The sequence below is a fragment of the Embiotoca jacksoni genome, unplaced genomic scaffold (genome assembly GCF_022577435.1).
Source record: "Embiotoca jacksoni isolate LCO1_2020_lvr unplaced genomic scaffold, fEmbJac1.0.p SCAF_17, whole genome shotgun sequence".
In the NCBI taxonomy this organism is placed as follows: domain Eukaryota; kingdom Metazoa; phylum Chordata; class Actinopteri; family Embiotocidae; genus Embiotoca; species Embiotoca jacksoni.
In genome coordinates this window covers 13,205,841-13,217,159 of record NW_027185307.1, presented here as the reverse complement: position 1 = coordinate 13,217,159, position 11,319 = coordinate 13,205,841, and the positions used below count along the sequence as shown (strand labels likewise).

The following is an 11,319-nucleotide window of genomic DNA, read 5'->3' as shown; positions in this document are numbered from 1 at the left end:
TTTTTTTAATCTATAACGGAAACATGTTATAACATTTATGCAAACATAGTAAAAACGGTCAACAACCACGGGATTGACTTTGACTCTGAAAAAAACACTTCTCTGTGAAACAAATCTCTAAGAAGGCAGTATAACCAAGTCTTTAACTGTCTTTTCTTTTTGACACTCGAACGCCACTTAAGAAAACTGGTATTACCATGCAATCTGCATTTGGATATGAAAAATGACAACATAAATGCAGCGTGTGTATAGATGTTAATGACCGTTTATTTTGTAGATGAAAAATATGCCGAAAAAAACGGCATGAGAGAATTCACAAATTAAAACCCTTTCTCAATTCAACATAAAAGGACACTTGATACAGTGAATGAAATATACAGCTGCCAGTTTATTAGCTTCATTACAGTCTAATAAAGCAGCCTGCAAGAGAGTTATAAGGTTCAATTAGAGGAGTAAATTGTTGGGTTCATTTAGGAGACCGGTTTAATATTATAACTTTGACGAAAGTGGATTTCTATTGCAGGGTTGCTGTGCTAGACTGCATTATTAATCCCTAATAAAAATGGAAACTAAGTGTCATTTACAACCCCAAAGGCACATAAACAATGAACTTGTTGAGTACAGTATATAGAAATAAATACAGATAGATACTCTGTTTAACATTAAACTAATTCAGAGGATAATAATCTTTTTCCAGCATATAGTGAATGTGTAAAAGGAAGAGTTACTTCATGCAGCAGTGCTCCAGGTACCAATACAATAAGCTCTAATAGTTAAATGTGTGTGAATACATTCTGTAAAACTGCATGGGATAAGTACTGTCAGGTAAAACGTAGCTGCTCTTGGATGGGGTCATGTGGAGGGATGCAGGGATTAATGCGTGATAATTGTGAGGAAGCCTTATTGTGCAGCAGCATGGGATTTTTCAAACTGAAGAAAAGCAAATAAATTGCTTCTAATCGTCGAAGTTGTTTTTTTAAAATTGAATGAAGAAAAAAACAACAATTGTTGGAGGTTCAGTGGAGGACCTGCAGATATAATAATGAGGTAGAGGATGCAAACAGCAAAGTGTAAATGCATAACTAGGTTTGAGTAACTAAAAAGGATGAGCAGGAAAATATTTTAACCCTGTATTAAGTTGTGAAAAGCCTACTAGAGACCAGATGTTAGAGGGAGGGGTAGAGGAAGGCAGAGCTGTAGTCTGGAGGAGGCGAGCCGGCCTCGTCAGACTCCCAATCACACGGCAGGATCGAGGGCTCGTCGTCACGGAGACCTCTGACGTCATTGCACAGGAAAGGCGCCTGGTTGTCTCGGCACTTGGCGAACGTGAAGAACCTAAACAGAAAAAAAAAAAAAAAAAAAAAAAGATACAGGACGAGAGTCATTATTACACCTTAAGAAAACATGCAGCATCTTTGCATGAGCTGACTCTTGATTGATTTATATAATGTCCCGACACGCACGTAAAACTCCTGCTCATCTTTTCTGAAAACATCTGTGTGACACATTTTCATGAGCTAATGGGACTTCATTTTAAAAAGTCGTATTTTGCCGCGCAGAATCAGCAGGTCTGCTCTGTTTTAATGCCTCCACCTCAGGTGTGTTTTTAGCTTGTCCATCCGTCTTTAAATTTAATTCAGCGAACCTCGGCATAAATCCAAGACAGGGTGACGAGTCGAGGATTGAGAGGTTGCAGATTAAATGTCCTCACCTGCTGAGTTTCCTGTTCTTGGGGCTGTTAGTCCTCGTGATATGCTTCAGCTCCTCTGACGGTAGGACCATACCACTGTCGCTCTGCTCATCCTGAAACAGAGAGGATTTGAACATGGCGTTCATTAAAGCGTTGGGCGATTTTTTTTTTTTTTTTGTGTGCTTGTTATATTGTCCTCGTGTGTGTGTGTGTGTGTGTGTGTGTGTGTGTGTGTGTGTGTGTGTGTGTGTGTGTGTGTGTCTGCAAGCGGAACTGAAGGTGTTTTCTTACATCAGGGCTGTCTGGCTCGTCGCAGGGCATTTCCTCAAAAGTCTGAAGTGTGGCCATACCCCTCATGTAACTGGAAAGACCAGGATCACATTTAAAACATGAAGCTGGAAATTTCTCTGCTTTCTCAACATTTTTTGTTTTTGTTTTAATTTTGCTTCGGTTTCCTCACACACTTTCACTTTTATTTTTGTGTTTCTTAATTTTCAACATCATTATTTAGACACGTAAAAATCATTTGAAGTTGAGGCGTTCTGGCTCAGACTGACATGCTGCGTATTGAGTTGCATAACATTTTCATTCCCTTGTGTGTCGTTACCTCAGATTTGTGACTGCAAGCGGGTTTTCTTTGAAGGTCTCGCAGAGACCGGAGTCTCCAATCATAAAGGTTCCCAGAGGAATATAATCCTTCCCATCCTGCTGAGAGGATTTGTAAGACTTTACGATTTTGTGAGACATTTGGGTCTTTGAGTCAAGAAGCTTGAAAACAGTATAACCTCTGACCTGCTGTACACTTGCTTGTAGAAGATCTCCCAGCGTCTCCACCAGGTTGGTGAAGGTGGGTCGGTCGGCGGGACTGTCCTCCCAACATGCCAGCATCGTGCTGTAACTGTACACACAAACACAGCAATATTGTTGAACAGGGCCACATCAGCAGACACTGTCTATTAAATATAGAAATTCCCTCCTCCTTAATAAAGTCGGAATTTGGAAGTAGTTTAATCCAAGTAAATAGTAATAATGCACAAATGAAAGTCTCTCGTGTACATATAATTTCTCAACTGCTTAAAGTAGAATATCTAATGGGCTGTTTATGAGTTCCAAACAAACACCTGTCTGCAGAACTAGCAGAGCTGTGGTTGAGGTTAAGTTCAGTGGTTGAGTGTATTCTGGGCAGGTGAAGACTAACTTCAACTAACGTCATCAGTAGTGTTCACATGAGTACGACGGACTATTAGGACCACTTCGAGAAAATTACAGGGGGAAGGTTTTTTTTTTTTTATTCGCATTTTTAATGATGTTTTTATACTAGCTTTATACATACTATAGTATGACATTTTAATGACATTTTAGACGACATACTATAGTATGAAATATTTTTCATACTTTGGACGACATACTATAGTTGACATTATTTTGACATTTTAAGACATTTTTATGCCATTTTAGACGACATACTGTAGTCTGAGATTTTCATGACATTTTAGCAGACAATGTAGTGTGACATTTTTATGACGTGTTGGCCGACATTCGATAGTGTGACTTTTTTCACATTTTGGACGACATGCTATAGTGTGACTTTTTTTTATCATATTTGGGACGACATGCTTTAATATGACTTTTGTTCACATTTTGAACGACATGCAATAGTATGACTTTTTTTTTAATCATATTTGGGACGACATACTATTAAAGTGTGACTTTTTTTTTTTATCAAATTTCGGACGACATGCTATAGTATGACTTTTTTTTAAATCAAATTTCAGACGACATACTATAGTGTGACTTTGTTTTATCATATTTGGACAACATACTATAGTATGACATTTTTTTCATATTTCAGACGACATGCTATAGTATGACTTTTTTTTTTTTTTTATCAAATTTCGGACATGACTTTTTTTCATCCAAAAAAAATCATATGTATGACGTTTTTTTTCAGTCAAATTTTTTTAAAATGCTTAAGACTACAGTATGTCATCTAAATTATGAAGAGAAAGTCATACCGTAGTATTTCGTTCAAAACGTCACGCCATAGTATGACATTTTTTTATTCCCATGAATTTATAGTCATGCTAAGGATGTCGTCAAATAAAACCGAAAAAAAACCCCCTGTTGTATGCAATCACAGGCACAGTGGTACAATGGTTAATGATGCAGCATCCCATTGAGAAGGTCACGGGTTTAATTCCAGCTGGAGACATGTGTGTATTTGTCCAAAAATTACATAAGGGGATATGTCATCTAAAATATGAAGCAAATGTCATACAAGAACATGACTGTTTTTTCGCCCAAAATATAAAAAAACAAAAAAAAAACAAAACAAAAACACATTCATTTTCTAACACAGGCACAGTGGTACAGTGGTTAGTGCTGCTGCCTCTCAGTCGGAAGGCCATGGGTTTAACTCCAATTGGAAGCAGTGTATCTATTCTTTAAAAAAGTCACACCGGCCGAAGAAAACCGTCATACTATAGTATGACTTTTTTGTGATTTTTTTGGACGAAAAAAATGTCATACGACATATTATGGTCTGACTTTCTCTTCATATTTTGACTTTTTTTTTAAAATCAATTTTCAGACGACATGCTATAGTATGACCTTTTTCCATATTTCGAACGACGAATTAAGTTCAATGATCCTCCTATCTTTGAAATACATCTTAATTAAAAAGAAAACTACAATGATGATGTTATGCTAAATGTTCAGCTCCCCCCCCCCTGCCTCTCCTTTGTAGGTTATAGTGTTAAAAACAATATCAACCCACATCTCAGGTGTGCTGTATTCTGGCGCTCGCATCCTTGTCCCCCCTTTCAGCCTGTGGCAGAACTCCTCATCTATGTGGAGGCCCGGGTATGGGGAAGCTCCTGTTTGACAACACACACGTCATTAAATCAATGTGTGAACACACTCTAAAAAATGAGCAAAAAGTCTCAAACAAACATTTAGGATTATCAAGTTTACAATCTGTTGCAGACTCTGTTCCTGTTATTTTGTTCACCCCCTGTACATTTTCAAAACAACCACATGTCTCTCACCCAAAGAGAAGATCTCCCACAGCAGTATGCCAAAGGACCACACGTCACTCTGGGTGGTGAACACCTTGTCAAAGATGGACTCAGGAGACATCCACTTCAGGGGGAGGCGGGCCTGTCAGCCAATCAGGGCACGGAATTACACATGGTTACTAAAACGTCAGTCACGTGAGGAAACTGTAAAGTTGGCTGGTGGTAATGTGGTCTGAATCTGCAGACACTTTGAAGAAAAACAAGTTATGATATTCACTGCTTAATATTTGCAAAACACTGATAAGGCAGTGAGAGGCCCGTTTAAACTGGATCTGCAGCATCGTTTATTGTATCCGTTATTGGATTTTAATGCTGATTTGGTTAATTTTATTGTTTCAAAAAAACAAAAAACAAAAAAAAACGTTTTCCTTCTTTTACGTATCCTTCAAGAAACTGGTTGTAAAAGTTGTTTATTTAGTAAACGTACTCAGCAGGTAAAGCAAATACATAGATGTTGTAACATGGTGCAACCGCAAACACTGTTGTATGCTAACAACGTTTCAGTTTACTATCCAGATTTCTATAGAGTAATAATATATGTGGCGAGAACTGTGGAGGAATTTTGGCCAATGAAAATGATTCCGATAGAAGACAAAGCTGTAGTCACGAGAGTAGCCAATAAAAGCCAACAGCACAGAAGAGCTGTACAATCACCATGGAGCAATAAAAAGTGGATGTCGGTTGTCATCTTGTTGGAGTAACACTTTTTGAAACCAGATAGCTCATGAGTACTTACATCTCCCTTGCGGACGTAGTCGGGGTCTTTGTAGATGTCTCTGGCCAGGCCGAAGTCACAGATCTTCACCACTTTATTGTCAGACAGCAAAATATTCCTGGCTGCCAAGTCTCTGTGAATACACTGATGTAGACACACAGAGATCACAAATAGTGACATGTATAAAGCATACGCGTGTACATGTGTGCGCACAAGTAGAGTTGCAAATAATCAGACCTTGCGAGAGGCCAGGAACTCCATTCCTCGCGCCACCTGAAAGCTGAAAGAAATGAGATCCTCCAGGAAAAGGGGGGAGTTGGAGGCAGATTTGGGACCTAGAAGAAAAAAGCGAGGCGGTACGGGGATGTAAAGATGGAGTTTGATCATATGCAAACAGGAAAAGTTTACCATCGGTCCTACCGAGGACATTTTCTTTGTTGTCTCTTTCATCATACTCTGCTGTAATGCTGTCGGACACGCTGCTGACACAATCTGGTCCTCCATCTTTTCCTCCAGCCTGCTGGGACGGGAGGAGATCAATTAACTGTTATCAAATACTGTCTGACATGGAAAATGAACACAGTCAAAGGTTAGGACGGACTGTTGAAACGAGGCTGGTGTGTCCTCTGATATCTGTAGTTTTGGTAAATTTTTTTGGGGCAGAAATTTAAAAAAAAAAAAAAAAAAAAAAAAAAAAAAATTTACTTCGTGAAAATGACTAATGTGTTTAGTTGTGTGTAAACTTGTTAAAAAAAATTAAGGAAGCAAATGTCCTAAAGTACAGATACCATCTATTAACCAAAAACAGATTGCAGAAGTATGAGTGTATGGTTTTGTACTTATGCAAAGCACAAAAGGGGTAATTCTGTTGCTCCCACAACCGCAAGAAATAGCTGAAGTACAGTTACACAGGCGTGTATGGTACTATGTGTACACTTAGAAGTGCAGGTTTCGTAACATATCAAAACCTTATCTTTATCACGGGGAAGCATCTGAACTCACCCGGTTATATACAAACACTTCTCTCTTGTTCTTGAGGAAGGTAGAAAGATTTCCAAAGCGACAGTACTCGACAATGACCATCAGCGGTCCTGTACACACAGAAAACACACATGCACACACACACGCACACACACACACACACACACACACACACACGCACACACACACACACACACACACACACACTATAGTAATAACAAGAACCAACACACAGGCTCAAATACATCTTCATATTCATGTCAATTAACACAATGACAAATATACTTAGAGATGCACAAACACATGGAAAGCACACACACCTTCCGGCTTGGTGCAGGCTCCCAGGAGGTTGACTACGTTCAGGTGGTTTCCGATATGGCTGAGGATCTTGAGTTCAGTCATCAGAGCCTTGTGTTCGCTGGCTGTGGCTCCGTCTGGTGGACAAAAGGCAGAAATGTTAAAAACAAGTGGCAGAAATGTTCTGCACAAAACTGTAATTTCATTTTCTAACAGGGATCTGATCCAGTACCTTTGAGCATCTTAACAGCCACAGTCCTGCAGCCGGTGGCATTATCTATACCAAACGCAGACGCCTGCATGACTTTACCAAAGGCTCCCCGGCCCAGAGGTTTCCCTGAGAGAGAAGGACAGCGTGAGAGTGGGAATGAAACAGAAACAGGAGGTGTGCTTTTGTCTCTAATTGAACAACTCCAATAATTATTATTGTCATCCATCCCAGATGTGAGATTCTGATAACAGAAAATCCCATTAACTGTCCCACCCTGATGATAGTGAGAGTTGATTAGCTCCAGTAAACACAGTTTATATGCTGTTAATTAGCTTACCAAAGACAACACAAAGTCTGATTAATGGAATGAGAGTCCCTCCCAATAATAATATGATAAGGCCTATGAGAAAATCCTTTTATCAGTAATGTGATCTTAAATACCTCCCTGTCCTCCCACTGCATTCCCAAAATCCTTCTAGTCTCAACTCACAGAGGAATCTCGTGCTAAAAACATCAAGTTTGTAATTATTTTAATAGAATAAAGACGCATACCTAATTTAAGGTGCTCCCGGGGGAACTCCCATTGGTTGGGGTCGTATTGCAGCCTCTCACACTGCTCCTCTCTCGGCCCCTCTCCCGTGTCCAGTATGATCGACAAGTACCCTGGTTTGGTGTTCGAGCTGTTGGCCTTTGAAAAAGGAACATTTTCATGAATAATATGTAATAACAATAATGAAATAAAAGAGCTCGATAATAAATGTTTTGCTCCTGAAAAGAGGCAGATAAGCACAAAATACATCATGTCGAGTTTCGAGTGATGTCCATTTTAAAGTTGCTCAAAAGAGGAGGTTGTTCTAGGATTTAAATGACCAGTCAAACACCAGTACTACATTGGGACTAACTATAAAATCTAGATTTGTAGTTACTGTTAGATATTGGAATTTCCTGTAAAATCAAACAAGGTAACATTTTCAAAAATGCCATTACTCAAAACCTAAGATTTAAGTTTATGCAGGACACTGCACTATTATGTATTTTAAAAAAAGAAGATACTGGAAAGATCGAACAATTAATTAAAAAAATCTGGATGGCATAAAACTGCTAAGTTAAAGTTATTGTATTGTTAATGAGGATGATATATGTAGATAGATAGTTTACTGCATGTCTAATTGTTCCACCTTAATTATCGATATTTATTAATGGTATTCAGGGTGCAAAGGGCACATTCCTAGTGATGTAATAAAGTTTAGTTTAATCCAAATAATTTTTAAGTCTCTGCAACTTGCAAGTATTTTTAAATTTTTTTTTTTTTTTTATAGTGTATTGATTTGTACGTAACATGGAATGGACAAAAATGACCTGGATGAAAAATAAGGCTGAAAATTCCAATAAACCTTGAGCCTGGTTTATGGCTAAAATATGCCAAACCACTGGTTCCTTAAATGTGTATACGTGCACTCACTAGAAAAAAAAAACTTCAGAAACACATGTATTTATCATTGCAAACATATTTTTGTCATTTTGCCTAAAACAACATGGTCTTGTTTCTTCTCACCTGTTTCAGTCTCCGTATGAAGAGCGTGAGCAGCAGCCAGAAGAGAGTGGCCACCACACAGGTACATGTGAGAGTGGGAATTTCAAGAAATGAGGCTTCGGAGGCACCTGCACACACATACAAATTCATTTGAGTTAGTTTATAATGTTAACATGTGCACAAAAAATGCTGACTAATCGCTCAGTGTTCGTTTAAAGGGCTAAAATGGGGCTGAGTGTAAAAAAAAAAACACCCTTCACTTACATGTTTTTATTTTTCCTCCAAATGGGGGCACTATGTTTTGACTGTCACACCATAATACGTAAATTAAATCCCAATTTAATTTTCCTCTTTTTTAATGGGAGGATGAAGAAGTGCCCAGCTCACTACAGCGTGGAGCCGTTGTGACATGCAGACCGGGCCCTTCCGGAGGAAATAAAAACGGGAGACAACTTCCTTCCTGACTAATCAAAACACAACAACAGCGCACACACGCGCACACACACGCACACGCACACACACGCACACACGCGCACACACGCGCACACACACACACACACACACACACACACACACACACACACACACACACACACACACACACACACACACACACACACACAGCCACTCCTCTGTCCAGACCTGGTAGGTGGAAGTGAGTCCGCCAACGCTGCCAGGGAGCATCGCTCAAACTGGGGGAGTAGCAGAACCACAGTGGTCCTGCCTCCACTACTGAGACCAGATGTGTGTGAGTGAGTGAGAGTGTGTGTGTGTGTGTGTGTGTGTGTGTGTATGTGTGTGTGTGTGTGTGTGTGTGTGTGTGTGTGTGTGTGTGTGTGTGTGTATGTGTGTGTGTGTGTGTGTGTGTGTGTGTGTGTGTGTGTGTGTGTGTGTGTGTGTGTGTGTGTGTGTATGGGAGTGTTTGAGTGAGGGAAGCTGAACAAAAGGCAGAGTGTGTTTGTGATACTTAAACATTCATCGTCTTCGATTAATAGAACTGACACCCCGCACCCATGAGTGTAATGTAAATACTACATAAAAACAATTTGATTTATCGTACTATATGTCTGTTCATCAAGACTTCACATCTATTTACAGAACTGGGAACAATGCACACAGAGTCATGGCCATATATGGAGGTGCCCTAGCTTCAAGTCTGAGGTAACAGCCAATGAAAGGCAGTGATTCTTGAAAATCACTATTGGATGAAAGACACTTACTGTTGACCCATATATAGGCTGCGCTCTCGGCAGATCCCCTCTCATTGGTGGCCTGGCACGTATACAGACCTTGGTCCTCCACGGTGATTCGGTCAATATGGAGGGTACCATCTTCTGCTGATATGACAATACCTGAAAATGATGGCAAATAGCTTTTAGACACCAGATTACAGCTTCAGTTTACATGTTGATATGAGCTTTATTTTCTTACCTGATCCCTGCAACAGAGCATGTTCGTCTTTGTACCAGGTAATGGTCGGGGGTGGGATGCCTTTAGATGGACAGCTGAGTGTCACTGAGCTGCTGACATTGACAGTAAAATCTGTCAAATTATCAAGCAGCACTGGAGGTTCCAGAACTGAAAACACACAGACACACAATTTATCAGTGATGTACTGTAACAAAGTACGTGATGTACATGAAGTACTATGCTTGTGTTTTATGATACTTTATACTTCTACTCCATTACATCTAAGCTTGGAAATACTTTGGAAAATTGATAAATAACCAATAGAAAAAATGCAGTGCATTTCATAGCATGCAAAAAAATGAATGTGAACAGGGTATCCAGACTATAATACACAGAGAAGAAAACTGAAGCTGTGAGCAAAAGTCTTACAGAGCCAGGCCAGTGAAATTGAACCAAAACAGTCAAATTATGGGTTGTAAAAACCTAACAATGACCCAATAGACACTAAAACTCTCCGTACAAGTAACTGCAGAGTCAGGTGAGAATTCTCTTTTTCAAAACAAGCACAGTAGCAGTCATTTAATCCATTATTAATACAAAAGTAATATATTTATTATATAATGACATTTCCTATTCATTCTTGTGGACTTTAACTAACCTAAATAATTTTACTAAGAGTTTTACTAAGAGTATATTTAAAATTGTAGCATTTCTGTTTTTGCAAATTACTGAAAAAACATCTGTTGACACATTTTCCATAGAACAGTCCTATTTATTAATAGACTTAAACAGCATTGTAATGAATTGAATCCAGCGCTGTTTTTTTCCACAGTTTCCTGGACATGCGCCACTATAGGACAATAACTGTGCACTGGTAGTGACACATGTGTAGGAGTGTGGCCTTGGCTTCAAACTGTGAGTCAGCTGAAGTTTCAGTCCTCTTACTCACCTCTCAAAAACCCAGCAACACAACCACATTTTCTAAAGAGCACCAACAATGTAGGATTTCATCATATTGACCTGTGAGTGGACACAATGAGTAGAATGCACCTTCTCATACACTATGAATAGACCAGATGATCCGTTGCTCCCTCAATCTTTTTCATCCCATGTTTGAATTTTTCCTCCTTTTCTCCACCTCTAGTCTCTTTCTAGCTCCCTCACCCTCCCACGTCTCTAGTAATTCCCTTGTGGGGGTCCCGAGGGAGGAAGTTGACGCGTTGAGCCCTGATTGTATAGAGAACAGCAGTAAAAGACACGAAGAAAAGTCACTTAACCACGGTGACTGATTGTTGTTTCCCCTATCTTCCTCCTGGACAACAATTGATGATTGTCCATGAGAGCTGGGGCCTGACAGTGTCTGATTGGCTGATTGTTCGTGCAGCTCTGTGCAGGGGCCTGTAA

The 11,319-nt window shown here is 39.5% G+C and overlaps 1 protein-coding gene across 3 annotated transcripts in view; it reads right to left on the bottom strand.

Annotated features, from left to right (window-relative positions):
- Nucleotides 1-247: 247 nt before the first annotated feature.
- The window catches only part of flt1 (fms related receptor tyrosine kinase 1), a 34,260-nt gene continuing 23,188 nt past the window's right edge, over nt 248-11,319 (bottom strand). The window contains exons 14-30 of one of the 3 annotated variants that reach the window (XM_069151710.1): nt 9,937-10,083; nt 9,726-9,857; nt 8,527-8,633; nt 7,524-7,659; nt 6,993-7,097; nt 6,784-6,897; nt 6,485-6,573; nt 5,903-6,002; nt 5,720-5,817; nt 5,504-5,626; nt 4,738-4,849; nt 4,467-4,566; nt 2,483-2,588; nt 2,298-2,398; nt 1,982-2,051; nt 1,712-1,803; nt 248-1,335 (exon numbers count right to left, since the gene is read on the bottom strand). In XM_069151710.1, coding sequence (XP_069007811.1) covers nt 1,167-1,335; nt 1,712-1,803; nt 1,982-2,051; nt 2,298-2,398; nt 2,483-2,588; nt 4,467-4,566; nt 4,738-4,849; nt 5,504-5,626; nt 5,720-5,817; nt 5,903-6,002; nt 6,485-6,573; nt 6,784-6,897; nt 6,993-7,097; nt 7,524-7,659; nt 8,527-8,633; nt 9,726-9,857; nt 9,937-10,083 — 1,901 coding nt within the window. In that variant the 3' untranslated portion in view covers nt 248-1,166. The remainder of the gene's footprint in view (nt 1,336-1,711; nt 1,804-1,981; nt 2,052-2,297; nt 2,399-2,482; nt 2,589-4,466; nt 4,567-4,737; nt 4,850-5,503; nt 5,627-5,719; nt 5,818-5,902; nt 6,003-6,484; nt 6,574-6,783; nt 6,898-6,992; nt 7,098-7,523; nt 7,660-8,526; nt 8,634-9,725; nt 9,858-9,936; nt 10,084-11,319) is intronic. The other 2 variants (XM_069151711.1, XM_069151712.1) reach the window with 2 other exon arrangements.